Below are 16743 nucleotides of genomic sequence, written 5' to 3'. Positions count from 1 at the left end.
TATTTTGTTGGAACATTTTCTGTAATGACCAGTTTCTAATGAAATTAAAATCAACATTAATTGACCTAACTGGATCCTTTAGAGGTACAAAAAAATCCCAGTCTTTCTGCTTTTAGGTGATCCTCCATCATCTCATCATGATTGGGTGAAACTTCACATTTTGAGCAGGAGATGAGCCAAAACAAGACTAGAGTGGGAATTCCCCCTCAGGTTCACATCTGAGTTCAGATCAGTTTCATAACTTTTTAGGGTGGTGCTCAGCTCATGGAGATGCTGCCTCCTGGTGGACAGAAGGGAGTTTCCTGCCAGACTGTTAAATCAGCTGTGAAGCAGTTTTAGGGATAGAGGAGCATCTGTTCATGATGGATGTTCCTCTGTTTATTTACCTGGTACCGGTACCCGGTTCCAGCAGGATTAAACCTCTGGACTATGGAACACCGTGGTTCCTTCAGGTTCTTTCCGGGAGTAAAACTATCCTCATAAGCTGTAAAACTGACTGTAAAACTCGGTTCCTGCTGGCAGCATAAAGAAACTGAATCATTAGTGACTCACTGAGACATATTAGTTGTGTTATTTTACACCATTTCCAGAGGAAAGTGGGATGAGACAATAAAAGTAAAAGGAAAGAGAGCAGCTTGAATATTTCCTGGATCTCGGGCTGTCTCATTCAGCACCACGGACAGCGACCTGCTCAGTGCTGCCGAGCAGCGGCAGCAGGAGGAGTTACACGTTTTATTGGTAACATTGTTTAAAAATCCAAACTCTGCTGCTTCTCAGCAGCTTCACAGCAAAAAGCAGAACCAGAAACAGTGAACAACGCTTTCAGTCTGCAGATATCCTCCAGTCATCGTTGGGTCATCCTGGGGTCATCCTGGGGTCATCCTGGAGCCGTTCTCAGGTTATAATCAGGTCATGAAGGCCAAACAGGCTTAGTAAACGTTGAAGTCTTGTGGATTTTGAGGTAAAAATGTTTCTACCTGCATCAAACATTTCTAACTCCATCTGCCTGGTCCTGGATCAGGACAAACCTCCCAGCAGCAGCCTGGTTGCAGATGGTGGGACTCTCTCTGTTCCTTTTGTTTTGCTCGGCAGATGTTGCTGCTCCAACAGAACCTTCTGGGACAGAAACCTTCACCGAGTCGGGAAAGAGCGACACAAACAAACTCTTTCAGCAGCTGCAGTCTCCTCTGGAGGATTTTTTAGGCCGCAGGTGAGGACTGGTTCAGAAACGCGTCACGCCAGCTTCCACCAACTATAAAGCTTCTCATTCTGGAGCTAGAAGCAGAGACGTGAGCCCGACCCAGTCCAGCAGGGATCCAGAACATCGACAGGTACCGAGCTCCCTGTCAGGAGGAGCTGCTGCAGGTAAGACCAGTGGAGATCAGGAGGAGGCTTTCAGAGATCTCCTCTAGTTTATCACAATGTCAGAAATAATCATTTTAATCAGTTATTATCAAGCAGCTAACTTTTAGTTCACATCTGGTTCTGGTGTGACCCGCTCAGACTGACCCAGAACTATGTTCTTGTTGCTGCATGAAAACCGGAATCAAACATCCAGAACTTTGACAGACTTTAGAGACGAAGGTCCGGCAGCACGAAAGCAGCAGAACCGGATCTGGATCATGGTTATGTAGATGTGGAGTTTTCTACGCTGGCGGTTCTGTTTGTTTGGACCTGTTGGTTCGGTTCGGTTCGGCCAGAGAGCGTTTGGACTCTGAACACGTCGATGTTCTGGATCTCCCAGGAAATTAGCATTACGAGGGGCGAGGGTCACTTTTTACTGACTGGGTTTAACGAGCAGATAAAAACTGAGGTTTTCACCAGAGAACAGAAATAATGGAAATATGGTTCTGGAACCATTAGAATATTTAATAGGTTCTATGTTAAAATATAGAGTTGAAGTGTAAATTAAGAAAAAAAAAACATTTTACAGGCTAAAATAAGCAGACATTCAGCTCCTGGTCCTCACAGCAGTTTTTGTCACCGTCTTTGTTTGTGTGTGACTGGAGGAACTGAAAAGATTCACTTTGGCAAAGGAACCAAAGTGAGAGTCGAACGCGGTAAGAAGAACTGTTCCCTGACTGAAGCTGCTGTTTGGCTCCTTTTATTCCGTTCTCAGAGGTTTTATGGTCGTTAAATAAACCGTCAGATGAGAAAAGCTGCTGTCAAAGCGAGTAGTAGGAGAATCTCCACCGGTCAGAGCTCAGGCTGCAGGCCTGAAGGGAACCAGCGGTTTTTGTACTGGGCCGGGCCTCAGTGGGACTCAGGGAGGGAACTACAAGCTTTCCTTTGGAGACGGAACCAGGCTGAGGGTGGCAGCAGGTGGGAGCAGGATTATTATAATAATATTATAATATTATAATGTTTAATTTTAGTTTATTTTCCCTCTAAACATGCAGGAAAGGCTTTTATGTCCACATTTGATGTGTTTTAGTCGCTTTAACGACGGAAGGTAGACGAGGTGGAGAAGCTGTGATGAGCATTTAGATTTAAACTGTTTAATAAAAATCAGTTAAATTAATTTAATTCATTTAATAAAAATGAATTTAATTAGATTTAATTCACTCAATAAAATGATTTAATTCATTTAATACAAATAATTTAAATTAGATTTAATTCATTTAATACAAATTATTTCATTCATTTAATAAAAATGATTTAAATTAGATTTAATTCATTTAATAAAAATTATTTCGTTTAATTTAATAAAAAATATTTTATTCATTCAATAAAAACATTGAATTAATTTGAAAACAATATTTCATTTATTTAATCAATATTAATTTTAAAGTCAAACGGAACCAGAGTCGCCTCTGAGGTTCCTCCTGAAACCGTTCCATGGATCCTGAAAGCTGAGGATTCTGACCCGGCAGGAAAATCAGGCAGAACCAAACTCAGCGTTGGTTCTGGTCGGGAAGAAAATCATCTTTTCAAACCTGAAGATTAAAGCGGTTCTGATTCGGCCCAAAAACCAGCAGAACCATCTAAAACTGGACCTCACAAAGAAAAGAGCAAACCGGGTCAAAACGAGGGTCCGGATGAGAATGGAACGGTTCTGTTGGATCCTTAAGCAGATCAGAACCACTCTGGCCCAGTCTGAGTCACTGTGTGAAGAACCAGGGAGGAACCAGGCTGATCTTTGGACCGGAACCAGACTGGCAGCAGAACCTGGTGAGCCGGACCTTTTCATGTTCATCAGTGTAAAAACAGCCCAGAACCATGGCCGGTTCTGGACAGGGCCCAACAGGGCCAGTGTCCCTGTAGAACCCTAAATCCATTCCTTATGATGATGTGCGCTGGAACAGAACCGGTACCGGACTGGTTCCTTGGAGCAGCTGGAACAGAACCGGTACCAGACTGTACTTTAACAGTAATTGAAAGTTTAAAATGGACTCAGAGGTTCCGTCTAGAACCCAAATGGATCTGTGGTGACACCAGGAAGCTGGTTCTGGTAGACCAGAACTTCTTGTCAGACCCAATCACAAAGATCCCAGCAGGAGTGGTCCTGGTACCGGTCCGGACCGGTTTTTGCTGAGCAGCCAGTCTCGGTGTGACTGCTCAGGGCGGATACAGAACCCGGTTCGGAGAGGGAACCAGACTCCTCGTACGGATCAGTGAGTAGAACAGAACCGTCCACCAGAACCCGAACTGAAACTTCCAGCTCGGCTGAACTTTACATGAATAGGGTTCGGTTCCGGTCCAAATCTCGGGTCAGATGGGCATGAATGAGCTGCTGAAACCCAGCTGGAGAAAGGCGGAACCAGTTGGACCCTGGTTCCTTCTCCGTGGTTAAGTTCCAGAACCTCCACAGGTTCGGTTCTGCCGCTCAGTGAAACCTGCAGCCGGAGCTTTCGGTTCGGCTCTCAGCCACAGACTGAGCGGAACCGCCGAGATTTGGACCGGGATCCCGGCTCCTTGTTCGGCCCGGTGAGAGAAAACCCAGAACCTTCCAGCTCGGTTAGAGGAAAAGGTTCCGAAGGGCTAGAACCCTTTGGTCCCAATAACAGTCCAGGTCCAACAGAACCGACCCGTTTACTGCCCTCGGGAGTTTAGAGTCGGGGTCCGAACAGAACCAGGACGGTTTACAGCAGAACCGCTGACCCAGTCTGATCCGCAGGACGGTTCCGACCAAACGGCCCATTTAGACGGGTTCTGTAGTTTGTGTTCGGCTCTCAGTCACAGTGTGAGCGGAACCGCTGAGAAGCTGCTCTTTGGACCGGGATCCCGGCTCGTGGTTCGGTCAGGTGAGAGAGAAAAAAGAGAGAAACTCTCTGAATATTTCCTCACCAGAACCAGAACCTTCCACCGGTTCTGGTTCTGCAGAATGAAGGCGTTAAAAACTGGACTTTTCTGTCAGTTTGGACCTTTTTAAGCCGAATGAAACCGGCACCGGAACCGCGGTTCGTTTTGGTTCTGCCGTTTCTTGCTGTGTGAATTCTGGTGCTGCTTACGGTAAACTGCTGTTTGGACCCGGAACCAGTCTGACCGTTCACAGCCGTAAGTTCTGCTCTGAGAACCTTTGCTTTGGGTTTTAAACATGTTCTGACAGAACCATCAGATGGACCAGGTCCGAGGTTCTAACCCAGAATTCAGTGGATTTACAGTAGATTCTGGTTCTGGTTGGGGAACTGAGCTGTTGACTGGATCGGGTCAGAACTTTCTGATCAGAACACAGTCTGATCTTTTGTTCTGCTGTCAGGCCCATCTGAGCTCGGTTCTGGTGCTGAGTTTCTCTGTCGGGCCGCAGCAGAACCGGACCTGTTTCTGTGGGTTTGGGTTTTGGTGCTGGGTTGTTCTGCTGTGTGAAAGGTTCTGGTCTGGACAGAATCCTGTTTGGACCCGGAACCAAACTCACAGTCAACTCCGGTAAGTTTCAGCGCCACTTCTTATGGTTCTGTTTGGAGTTCTGGAAGAACATGAAGTAAAATCAACCGGTTCAGAACCGGTGCCAGAACCAGAAGAACCGGGCCTTAAATCGCTGCGGTCCGGTTGTTTTTAAATCTGAAAACGACCGAAAAGTTCAGGTTTTAGTTCTGGTTTAACATTCAGAACCTGAGTCCATTTCAGACCTGGATCAGAACCAGAGCCTCGGTTTTCGGCAGCGGTTCTGCTGTTCTCAGACTGGAGCAGTTTTGGTTCTGAAGCTTCATGATGTGTGAATTCAGGAGGCCTGGATAAAATCCTGTTTGGTTCTGGAACCAAACTGACCGTCGAGTCCAGTAAGTCCCAACAGTTCCTTCCTATCTGTGTAGAACCAGAACCTCTGGAGCAGAACCGGGTCCAGACTCAGAATTTCAAACGTTTAGCTGAAAAAAACTGAGCAAAGATTGATGATTGGATCAGAACCTGTTAAACCAAAAGGTTCTGATGATTTCATCTGATTAATCGAGCGGTTCTGTTAATCAGCGCCGATCCAAACCTAAATAACCAAGCTGTACCGGTAGAACCTTTCCTTTGTTTCCAGACTTCATCTGAAAAATTCAAGCAAAATTCCCAGAATCGGATCAAACGGAACCAGTTGTTTGGTTCTGGTACCTATCTCCAGTGGTTCTGGACTGCAGCTGTAGTCCCTGGATAGAACCCGTCTGCAGAACCCAGACTGGGATTCAAACCCAGAACCTCGGCGCTGCCAGCTGGTTCTGTTGGGTTCTTGTCACGGACCTTCATGCTGTGTGACTACTGGAACCCAGAAGACGTTCTTTGGATCTGGAACCAGAGTCACCGTCAGAACCAGTGAGTCCCGGTTTCGACCCGTTTTTAAATCGGTTCACAGAAAACTGGCGAAAAATTAATTATCGTCTGAAATCATCAGAAAAAAAATCACGTTTTGTTCTGAAAGTTTCAAATTCTCAGAATAAAAAAAGTCCAAAAAAAAGAATCATTTTAAACACGAATCATTTAGAGAACCCAAAGGAACAGTTCTTTGTTTGGAAATGATTCAGGATTAAATCTGCAGCTGGATCTGGACACAAGTCCAGAACCTTTTACCGGTCCATTTAGGAGGTTCTGTTCATGTCATGAATTCTGGAGCTCAGCGGATCTTCTTTGGATCTGGAACCGGACTCACCGTCAGAACCAGTAGGTTCTGCTAATCGTCAGGATTAGATTTAAAAACATTTTTAACCTGAGATCATGAAACCAAAATGTAACTGAAACCCAAACCCGGGTTAGTGAAAGCAGAACCACCAGGACTCACTAACGACCCGGTTCTGCTGGAGTTCTTGCTGCGGAGCTTCCTGCTGTGTGAATGCTGGGCAGAAGTTCTTCTTTGGAGCCGGGACCCGTTTAACCATCAGAACCAGTAAGTGAGCAGAGAACCGGACCTTAAACACTTAAAATAACTATTAACACTGTAAAAGATCCAGAAGGCAGATTTGGTCCAAAGTGGAGAACAGAACCAGAACCAAAGTAAAATTATTATAAAAAAGTAAAATCCATTAAAGCATCAGCAGCTTCTGGATCCGTTTAAACTTTTATTAAACTTTTATTAAACTTTTATTAAACTTTTATTAAACTTTTATTGAACTTTTATTAAACTTTTGTTAAAGCTGTTTATTGTTATTCAGTCCGGTTCTGTTCAGGAACAGAACATCTTTTTATTCTGAGATGTCCGGATGTGTCAGAACAAACGATCAGAACCAGCGCGTGAAATGCTGATGAAAAAGGTTCTGAGGAAGCTTTGGGTCTGGAACCGGTCCTTCAGAACCAGGAGGTAAAATCTAAGCAGCTGAAGGCAGAAAAACAGAAATTCTGTTTTATTTCAGCCAGAAATGAAAGTTTGGTTTAAAATCTGTGAATTTTTGTAGGAGAATAATCAGAACCTTTCAGAACCAAAACAGAAAATGTGGGATGTTTTTAGTTTGTGTCAGGAAGTTTCCTGATGTGTGAATCGAGGCAACGACAAGCTGCTCTTTGGTTCCGGTACCAGTTTAACCATCAGAACCGGTGAGTAACGCAGACAGAAACGTTCCTTATAAAGCTGGAGGGTTTTAAAAGGTTCTGTCCGCCTGAAGGTCCGATTACCTAAAAATCAGAGAGTTCTGGACGGGTTTGATCCAGAACTGTCTGAGCATACCAGAACTTTAAGGTTCTGTAAGAACAGGGACAACGGACCAATCCGAAGGTCCGAATGTAAGGTTGAAAACTGAAGAATTGGGTTGAAATGTTCAGAACCGAAGAATTGGACTTTTCCTGAACACAGTTCTGTTCAGGTCGTGTCCACAGTGGGACTTTTGGACCTGAATGTTGGACTGAACAGAACCCTCTTCAGGACGGAACCAGACGAACTGGATCAGTAGCACCACGGTCCCATGAATGGTTCTCACTGATTCTGAGTTAGATGTGAGGTTTGTGGGTCAGAACCGGCAGCTCGGTGCTGTCTGGAGTTTGGGTCATGGACCTTCAGGCTGTGTGACTGGTACCAGCCAGTCTAAGATGTTCTTTGGTACCGGAACCCGTTTTTACGGTTGAAACCAGTAAGTGATCATGTTCCTGACATCTTTGATCCGGTTCTGCTTGATCCAGATCGGGTTTGAATTGATTCTGATTGTTTTGGGTTTCATTTGAAGGTTTTCTGGAGGTTGGTTCTGATCTCCTTTGTTTGGGTCGTTGGCTTTAAAGGTTCTGACTGAACCTAGTTCTGGAAAGTTCTAGTGGAAGTGAAGACTCGGGTCCAGTTGGGTCGGGTTTGTGTTCTGACGGTTCAGACTGTGTGACTTATTCTTCTGGAGGAAACCAGGTGCTGTTTGGTACCGGAACCAGGCTGACGGTGAACAGCAGTAAGTTGGATTCTGGTGCTTTCAGAACTTTTCTGGGTCCGTTTCTGTTCAGAACCGCCTGTGCTGACGTTCTGCGGTCCAGAACAGCTCAGGCGGCCGGTTCTGGTCTTTAATCGGACCGACATGGTTCTGGCTGGTTTGGATCTCACAGCTGAGAACGGTAACCGGGTTTTATGAACCTGAATTTCTATAAAGCAGACGATGAATTAATTTATTAAATTAACCACATAAAGTGTTTTAAAGAGGTTCTGACCCAAATCCGGTTCTGGTACCGAAAAGTTCTGACACCTCCGGTTCTGACTGAAGGGCCCGGTCCGTTTGTGCCACGCAGCGTTCTGCTGTGTGAATGCTGCTGGAAACAAGCTGCTGTTTGGTACCGGAACCAGACTCACCGTTCAGACCAGTAAGTTCTGATCATCACGGTCCAGTACGCTGGTTTGTTCTGTAACCCAACAGAACCTCAACAGAACCAGAACCACTGATAAGCAGGCGTTAGGAACCGATCATTCAAAGCAAACCCAGTGCGGTTCTGACCCAGTTGTTTATGTCGCGGAGCTTCAGGCTGTGTGACTGATGGCAGAAAGATGCTGTTTGGTACCGGAACCAGAATCACCGTAGAACCCAGTAAGCAATGACAAAACGTCTATTTGTTCTCAGCTGAACGGGTCAGGTTCTGATCAGAACCGGTTCATTAGCCCGTCAAATCACAGAACCAGAGAAAAGAACCGGACTGATCCGAACTCTCGAGGCTGTTTCTCTAAAAAAACGAACCAGAACCAGAACAGAACCAGAACAGAACCAGAACTGTCAGGATTTCAGATCTTCAGAAGGGTTCATTAACGGACCTCCAGTTTTGGTTCTGGAGCCTCATGCTGTGTGAATCAGAACCAGAACAAGATGTTCTTTGGAACTGGGTCCAAACTGACCGTGGACAGCAGTAAGTCCAGAACTTTTGTTCACTGTCGATGTTAAAGCGTCTAAAACTTAATTTATAAAGAAAATTAAATGAAATTTGTTTTAGAACAAATTTATCAGAAGTAAAGAACCTGTTCCTGACGCCTGGTTCTGTTCTGGTTTGTGTATCGGACCTTCATGTTGTGTGACGGGAAGTTCTGTTAAACTCATCTTTGGAACCGGAACCAGACTAACTGTAGAACCCAGTAAGTCATGATAAAATAAAACAGAAAGTTACGGAACCAGTGGTTTGGGTCCAGCTGCTGGTTCTGCCCGGTTCTGTTTCGCTGGATGAGGAAACCAGATCAAAATGGGTCGGGTCGACAGAAACAGAACCTTTTTAATCACATAAAGCTGCTAGAAAAGAAAATGATGCAGATTTGATGAATTAGAATTAAATCAGGATTTATGGCTGATCTGGTCTCTGCTGACTTTGTGTTGTGGATCAGAACCGGAACCAGTTTATCCAGCGGTACCAGCGGTACCAGCGGAACCAGCGGAACCAGTAGAGCCGGTCAGTAACGATATAGAAGCAGTAAAAATGGGATGCTGTTCAGACCGAATGGTTCTGTTTGGTTCTGTTCAGACAGTCTGGTTCTGTTTGGTTCTGTTCAGACAGTCTGGTTCTGTTTGGACCGTTTGGTTCTGTTTGGTTCTGTTCAGACAGACTCTAGTTCTGTTTGGACGGTTTGGTTCTGTTTGGTTCTGTTCGGACAGACTCTGGTACTCTTTGGACCGTTTGGTTCTGTTTGGTTCTGTTCAGACAGTCTGGTTCTGTTTGGACCGTTTGGTTCTGTTCAGACAGTCTGGTTCTGTTTGGACCGTTTGGTTCTGTTCAGACAGACTGTGGTTCTGTTTGGACAGACGCTGGTTCTGTTTGGCCCGTTTGGTTCTGTTTGGCCCGTTTGGTTCTGTTTGGTTCTGTTCAGACCGTTTGGTTCTGTTTGGTTCTGTTTGGTTCTGTTCAGACAGACTGTGGTTCTGTTTGGACAGACGCTGGTTCTGTTTGGCCCGTTTGGTTCTGTTTGGTTCTGTTCAGACAGTCTGGTTCTGTTTGCTGGTACCATGGTTTGTGTGGTAGAACTTGGTGCTGTGTGTCTGGGTCCGATCAGAGGAAGCTGCTGTTTGCCAGCGGAACCAGGCTAACCGTTGGGTCCAGTAAGTATCACAGCAGGAAGGTTCTAATCTTTTCTCTAATATTAAATATTTTAAATATTTTTCTTTTCGATTGAAAAAAGTGAAAAATATTTTTTCATAAAACGAAGAAAAAAACTTTTATAATTATTTTAGGAGAACGTCTTAATTTGAACCACATTGTGAGTTTCTTCTGACGGGTTCTCCGTGTTGATGCTAAAACCAGGAGGGTGTTGTGGGTCGTGGGGAGGTTCTGGTCTCGGCTCGGTTTGTGTTCTGGAGCTTCGTGTTGTGTGAATGACGGAACCGACAGGATCCGATTTGGAACCGGAACCAGACTAACCGTTGAAGCCAGTAAGCAAAACCTGATCTACACGACATTTAATCTTCAGATTAACGACTTTAACCTGAAACCAGGAGAATCTGGTTCTCCTGGTTCCCTGGGTTCTCCTGGTCCTCCGGGTTCTCTGGGTTCTCTGGGTTCTCCGGATTTTCCTGGTCCTCCGGGTCCTCCTGGTTCTCCGGGTTCTCTGGGTTCTCCTAGTCCTCCGGGTTCTCCGGGTTCTCCTGGTTCCCTGGGTTCTCCGGGTTCTCCTGGTTCTCCGGGTTCTCTGGGTTCTCCTGGTTCTCCTGGTTCCGAGTCGTTATGTCAGTGAGGGTTTACGGCAGATTCATCTCCTGCTGCTGGAAAAAGTCGGGCCGGTCTGACCAGAGTCGGGTTGAACGGGTCGGTTCTGGTTTTTGTTGGAGAACTTCGTGTTGTGTGACTGGTACCAATCAGAACAAGTTGATGTTTGCGAGCGGAACCAGATTAACCGTTGGGTCCAGTAAGTAAAACTCCATCAACGTCAGAATAGAAGGAAAGTTATTTATTGTAATTTTACAGTAAAGGGTTTATTAATGATGATGGAGCAGCAGAACCAGCAGAACCAACAGAACCTGCAGAACCTGCAGAACCAGGACCATGTTTGGTTCTGGAACCAGATTAAGCCGTGAACCCGGTGTGTTCTACTGTTAAACCTTCAGAACCACCATGTTTACGACCCATCAGAACCTTTTAGAAAACTGCTAATGATCATAAAACGATCAGTTTTTACCGGGTCTTTCTGGGTCGGTACCGGGTCGGTACCGGGTCATATCTGGGTCCAAAGTGTAAACTGGTTCCACTGACCCAAAAAACGTTCCTGTTTTACTTTTTATTCCATCAAAGCAGAAAAATGAGAAAAACAAAAGTTCTCCTGGATGATCTGTTTAGAACATTTCGGTACCGCACGGCCCGGTTCTCCTGGGTTCAAGTTCTGGAGGTTCTTGTTGTTTGAATGTTGATCTGCAGACAGACTGGAGTCTGCAGACGGAACCAGAAAAACACTGAAAGCAGTTATAATTACAGGCATGTGAACAGAATCTGTGGAGGTTCTGGTTCTGCTTCAGTGAACAGAACCTTTAAAAAAGTTCTAGAAACTAGAAATCCAAACGTTCTTGTGTCTCTGATGTGGAGAGCTCGGCCCGGTTTTTGGTACCAGCTTTACTGCTGTGTGAATTATGGAGGTGGTGCAGCTAAGATGATCTTTGGTACCGGAACCAGATTATCCATCAGAACCAGTAAGTTTTCTGGATTTAATGTTTGGAACCTTTGATTATTTTCTGAAGTTTTATAAAATCAACATGAAATCGAAACTGATTGAATTTTGTTAAAATATTTCCCCAAATGGATCAGCAAATAAAACCGGTTCCAGGTCCAGAACCGGTTCCATGTTCTGGTTCAGTTCAGGTTAATGTTCTGGTTGGGTTCTGGTTGGGTTCAGGTTAATGTTCTGGTTGGGTTCTAGTTTATGTTCTGGAGGTTCTGGTTGTGTGAGTGTTGGAGCTGCAGACAGGATGTTCTTTGGATCCGGAACCAGACTAATTATTCAGAACAGTAAGTGAACAGAAATAAATTCTAAATATCAAACTTCTTGTTTTCTCCGTAAAACTTTATTAAGATGAAATAAGAGCAGATTTTATATCAGCTGATAATAATGATAATAATAATAATAATAATGATAATAATTATTAAAGAAAATAAAAAGTCAGATTATTTCTCACTACGTTTAATAATTTATCCTCTCTTGGTTCCTTTTAGTTTCATTTTCTTTAAATTTGCAGCAAAGAGAAAATAAATTTCTCTGAATTCTAAAAATATTTTCTGATAAATAAAAGTTTTATAGTTTTAAATGAAAATAAATGAAGTCAACCGCAGCAGAACCGGATGGGTGGGTTTCTGTTCTGGAGGTTCTTGCTAAGATGGTCTTTGGTTCTGGAAGCAGATTAACCATCAGAACCAGAACCATGGAAAGAACCCTTTTCTAGCTCAGTTCTGGGTGTTGGTGCCGGATAAAAAGTCCAAACTGAAAAGAACCGATGGTCCAGAACCACCAAACGATGGTTCTGGACCAACAAACACGGATTTCTCTTAAATGTTGATTCATTTAAAAAATTCACATTTTTATGATAAAAAAATCAAAAACAGAAATTATCTTTATTAAACAGAGAAAGTAATTCTGGTTCTGTTTTTCCCGGCCCGGTTTGTGCTGTGGGTCTAACAGAACCCGGTTCTGATTGTCATGAACCCGTTTGTGCTGTGGGTCGTCATGCTGTGTGACTGCAGGCAATAGAAATAAGATGTTCTTTGGACCTGGAACCAGACTGATAGTTGGACCCAGTAAGTTCTGGTTCTGGTTTCATTTCTGGTCTTTTTCCCTGAAATGTTTTCTGCTAAAATGTTCAGAGATGAATAAAATGTTCTGGAACCGTTTGATGAAAACCCGACCCGATAATAGGAACCACATCTCTACGGGAATGTTCTGCTGAAGGATAAAGAAATAACTGAGTCTTTAGAACTCAACCAGAACCAAGTTTTAGGTGTTTTAATGAGTTATTGACCCGAGGTTCTGCTTAGAACGTCTTTAGAATCAGCCTTTATGAAATGGACCCGGTTCTGATTGGTTCTGCTGAGTTTCTGTTCTGGAGCTTCATGCTGTGTGAATGATGGCTATAAGATGTTCTTTGGAACCGGAACCAGACTCACCATAGAACCCAGTAAGTTCTGGTTCTGGTTCTTTCTCTGAAGCTTTGCTGGTTGATACGATGAAACGTTTAATTATCTGTTGATGATATTTGGACCGGGTTGAAAGCGGTTCAGAACTATTATTAAAATGAGCAGTTATTGACCCGAGGTTCTGCTCAGAACGTCTTTAAAATCAGCCTTTATGAAATGGACCCGAGGTTCTGCTCAGAACGTCTTTAGAATCAGCCTTTATGAAATGGACCCGGTTCTGATTGGTTCTGCTGAGTTTCTGTTGAGGAGCTTCATGCTGTGTGAATTCTGCTGATAAGATGTTCTTTGGAACCGGAACCAGACTCACCATAGAACCCAGTAAGTTCTGGTAATTAGCATCGAAAGCCTAAAATGTGTTTTTATCAGACCTGATGCTGATTATGGGTCCGGTTCTGCTGCTGTTTGGACCTGGAACCAGAACCTCCAGAGAAACCCACATATCGGACCTGCTTGTTGATCAGAACTTTGCTGGATTTAAAGTCCGTTAGTGATTATTGTTCATAAACATCCATCTAACCAACGACTAATATTTGGTTCTGTTCTCTAAACGTAATTAAATCCACTAGAACCTCAATAATCGTACGGAACCAACTTTAAAATGTCTCCCCTGGATAAAAATGCTAAATGATCCTTTTATTTCAAACTGTCTCTCATAATTCCAGACAGGATATTTTCAGGTTCTGGGTTCTGGTCCCGTTTCTGATCAGCTTTAAAGAATCTTTGGTTCTAGGATCGATTTACCATCTGAACCCAGAAAGTTCTGGTTCTGATTGTGAATGAAATGCATCATTTAAACGGACCTCCTGCACATTTAAAATGTTTGCTGCTCATGAATCCAGTTTGGGTCAGGATGTTTCACACTGTGTGAACGCCAATCAGAACCGGATTTCCTTTGGAACCGGAACCAGACTCACCATAGAACCCAGTAGGTTCTGGTTTCTTCTAAGAAGCTTCACTGATTGAAACGTTTAATTATTGGTTGATGATGTTTGGACCGGGTCCAAAGCGGTTCAGAACTTCAGATCAGAACTAAGACAGATCAGAAAAAAATCAACTCTTTAGAACTCAACCAGAACCAAGTGTTTAGGTGTTTTAATGAGTTATTGACCCGAGGTTCTGCTAAGAACGTCTTTAGAATCAGCCTTTATGAAATGGACCCGGTTCTGATTGGTTCTGCTGGGTTTCTGTTCTGGAGCTTCATGCTGTGTGAATCAAGGAACCCAAAAGCTCCTCTTTGGAACCGGAACCCGTCTAACCGTTGAACCCAGTAAGTTCTGGTGTTGATTGTTTTCTGGACTCTTTCAGAACCAGATTAATTTTTACCAGATGTTTCACCAACAGAACCTGCAGGTCACGAAGTTGTTGGATTATTATTTCCAGTTGGACTCGGGTCAGAACCAAATGGGTTTCATTAGATTCTGTTTTAACAGCAGAATCAGAAATTAGAAACTAAACTGTTCATGTTTGTGTCTAGAACCGGGTTTTCTAAAGAACCTGGTTCTGTGTGTCATGAACCCGTTTGTGCTGTGGGTCGCCATGCTGTGTGACTGGTACCGGTGGAGTTAAGATGTTCTTTGGACCTGGAACCAGACTGATAGTTGGACCCAGTAAGTTCTGGTTCTGGTTTCATTTCTGGTCTTTTTCCCTGAAATGTTTTCTGCTAAAATGTTTAGAGATGAATAAAAGGTTCTGGAACCGTTTGATGAAAACCCGACCCGATTATAGGAACCACATCTCTAAAGGAAGGTTCTGTGAAGGATAAAGAAAGTTGATGTTCTCCTTAGGATAGAATCAGCCTTTATAAAATGGACCCGGTTCTGATTGGTTCTGCTGAGTTTCTGTTCTGGAGCTACTTGCTGTGTGAATCAAGGAACCAAGATTGTTTTTGGAACCGGAACCAGACTCACCATAGAACCCAGTAAGTTCTGGTTCTAACTGTTCTGTTTTGTATCAGATGTTTCACCAACAGAACCTGCAGGTCAGGAAGTTGTTGGATTATTATTTCCAGTTGGACTCGGGTCAGAACCAAATGGGTTTCATTAGATTCTGTTTCAACAACAGAATCAGAAATTAGAAACTAAACTGTTCATGTTTGGGTCTGAAACCGGGTTTTCTAAAGAACCTGGTTCTGTGTGTCATGAACCCGTTTGTGCTGTGGGTCTTCATGCTGTGTGACTGGTTCTGGTGGATATAAGATGTTCTTTGGACCTGGAACCAGACTGATAGTTGGACCCAGTAAGTTCTGGTTCTGGTTTCATTTCTGGTCTTTTTCCCTGAAATGTTTTCTGCTAAAATGTTTAGAGATGAATAAAATGTTCTGGAACCGTTTGATGAAAACCCGACCCGATAATAGGAACCACATCTCTACGGGAAGGTTCTGTTGAAGGATAAAGAAATAACTGAGTCTTTAGAACTCAACCAGAACCAAGTGTTTAGGTGTTTTAATGAGTTATTGACCCGAGGTTCTGCTCAGAACGTCTCTAGAATCAGCCTATATGAAATGGACCCGGTTCTGATTGGTTCTGCTGAGTTTCTGTTCTGGAGCTTCATGCTGTGTGAATACTAGGACCAAGATGATCTTTGGACCTGGAACCCGACTCACCATAGAACCCAGTAAGTTCTGGCAGAATAGAGAGATCGGGTTAAACAGAACTTTGTTCTGGTTCTGAAGCAGCCAGAGGATTTCCTATTAGAATAAAATGTTTTTATTTAACGACCCGCATGCAGCTGATCACCAGAACCACCAGAACCAGAATCAAGAAGCTGGGCTGGTTCTGCTCATCACAGCTGAGATGTTGTTATGGACCTGCATGCTGTGTGAATACCGGAGCAGCTTCAAGGCTCCTGTTTGGACCCGGTTCTGAAGTGACCGTTGGACCCAGTAAGTGCTGAACCAGAACTTTTATGGTTCCGGTTGGAGATGTAACCTTTGGTCTATTTCTCTTCAGGCTGTTCGTTGGAACATCCGTAGATTTAGAACGTTTTTAAAAAAGGTCGGACCAAAATAAGCCGGTTCTGTGAAACGGGTCGAGAAAATGTTCTGAACGAACAGAACCTAAGAAAAAAAAAGCTTTTGGATCGCTTCTCTGATAAAAGACAAAAGGTCCATTTTGACTTTAATCTTTCAATGTAAAAATCCCAGTTTTACAGATGGGTTCTGGTTCTGGTTCTGGTGGTGCGGGGTGAAGAACTCGGGTCAACAGAACTTTGCTGGAAAGTTAGAGAAGAAGAATCAAATTGAATCGGGGTTTTAACAGAACTCAGATGAATCTGGAGCCCAAATTTCTTTGGTTCTGATCCATAATTGATGTTAACACAACGAGCTCCGGTCCGGTTTCTGTCTGCTGAGGTTCTGTTCTGGAGCTTCATGCTGTGTGAATTCTGGGACCAATCTTAGGACCCGGAACCAGACTGACTATTGGACCCAGTAAGTTCTGATAGAATTCATGTGCTCCGCTAAAAGCCCGTTTGGATCTTGATGTTTAGTAGTGGAACCAGAACTATTACCTGCAGTTTGGTCCTAGTAAAGTTCTTGTTGGAAAAAAGATAACAGAACCAAGCTAATCGGGTCTAAAGTCAAACGGAACCAAGCTAATCGGGTCTAAAGCCAAACAGAACCAGATTGACCTTCTTCTGCTAAAATGAGCCAGAAATGCTGAGAAGGATGTTTGAACTAAAACCTGGACAGGAGGAACCAGACCTTTAAAATCTAAACTGACCCGGTTGTCAGGTTCTGGTTCTGTAGATCAGAACTCTCATCTTAATGTGACGGAGCTTCAT

General features: G+C 43.8%; 1 protein-coding gene across 1 annotated transcript in view; it reads left to right on the top strand.

Moving 5' to 3' along the window:
• The first annotated feature begins 1726 nt into the window (after window positions 1-1726).
• LOC105922418 (M1-specific T cell receptor alpha chain-like) overlaps window positions 1727-16743 on the top strand; it is a 571536-nt gene continuing 556519 nt past the window's right edge. Inside the window, exons 1-2 of the mRNA XM_036132873.1 lie at window positions 1727-1769; window positions 2010-2060. Coding sequence (XP_035988766.1) covers window positions 1727-1769; window positions 2010-2060 — 94 coding nt within the window. The remainder of the gene's footprint in view (window positions 1770-2009; window positions 2061-16743) is intronic.

The sequence above is a fragment of the Fundulus heteroclitus genome, unplaced genomic scaffold (assembly GCF_011125445.2).
Source record: "Fundulus heteroclitus isolate FHET01 unplaced genomic scaffold, MU-UCD_Fhet_4.1 scaffold_56, whole genome shotgun sequence".
Classification (NCBI taxonomy): domain Eukaryota; kingdom Metazoa; phylum Chordata; class Actinopteri; order Cyprinodontiformes; family Fundulidae; genus Fundulus; species Fundulus heteroclitus.
The sequence above is the reverse complement of the archived record's forward strand: the minus strand, read 5'-3'. Positions and strand labels throughout refer to the sequence as shown.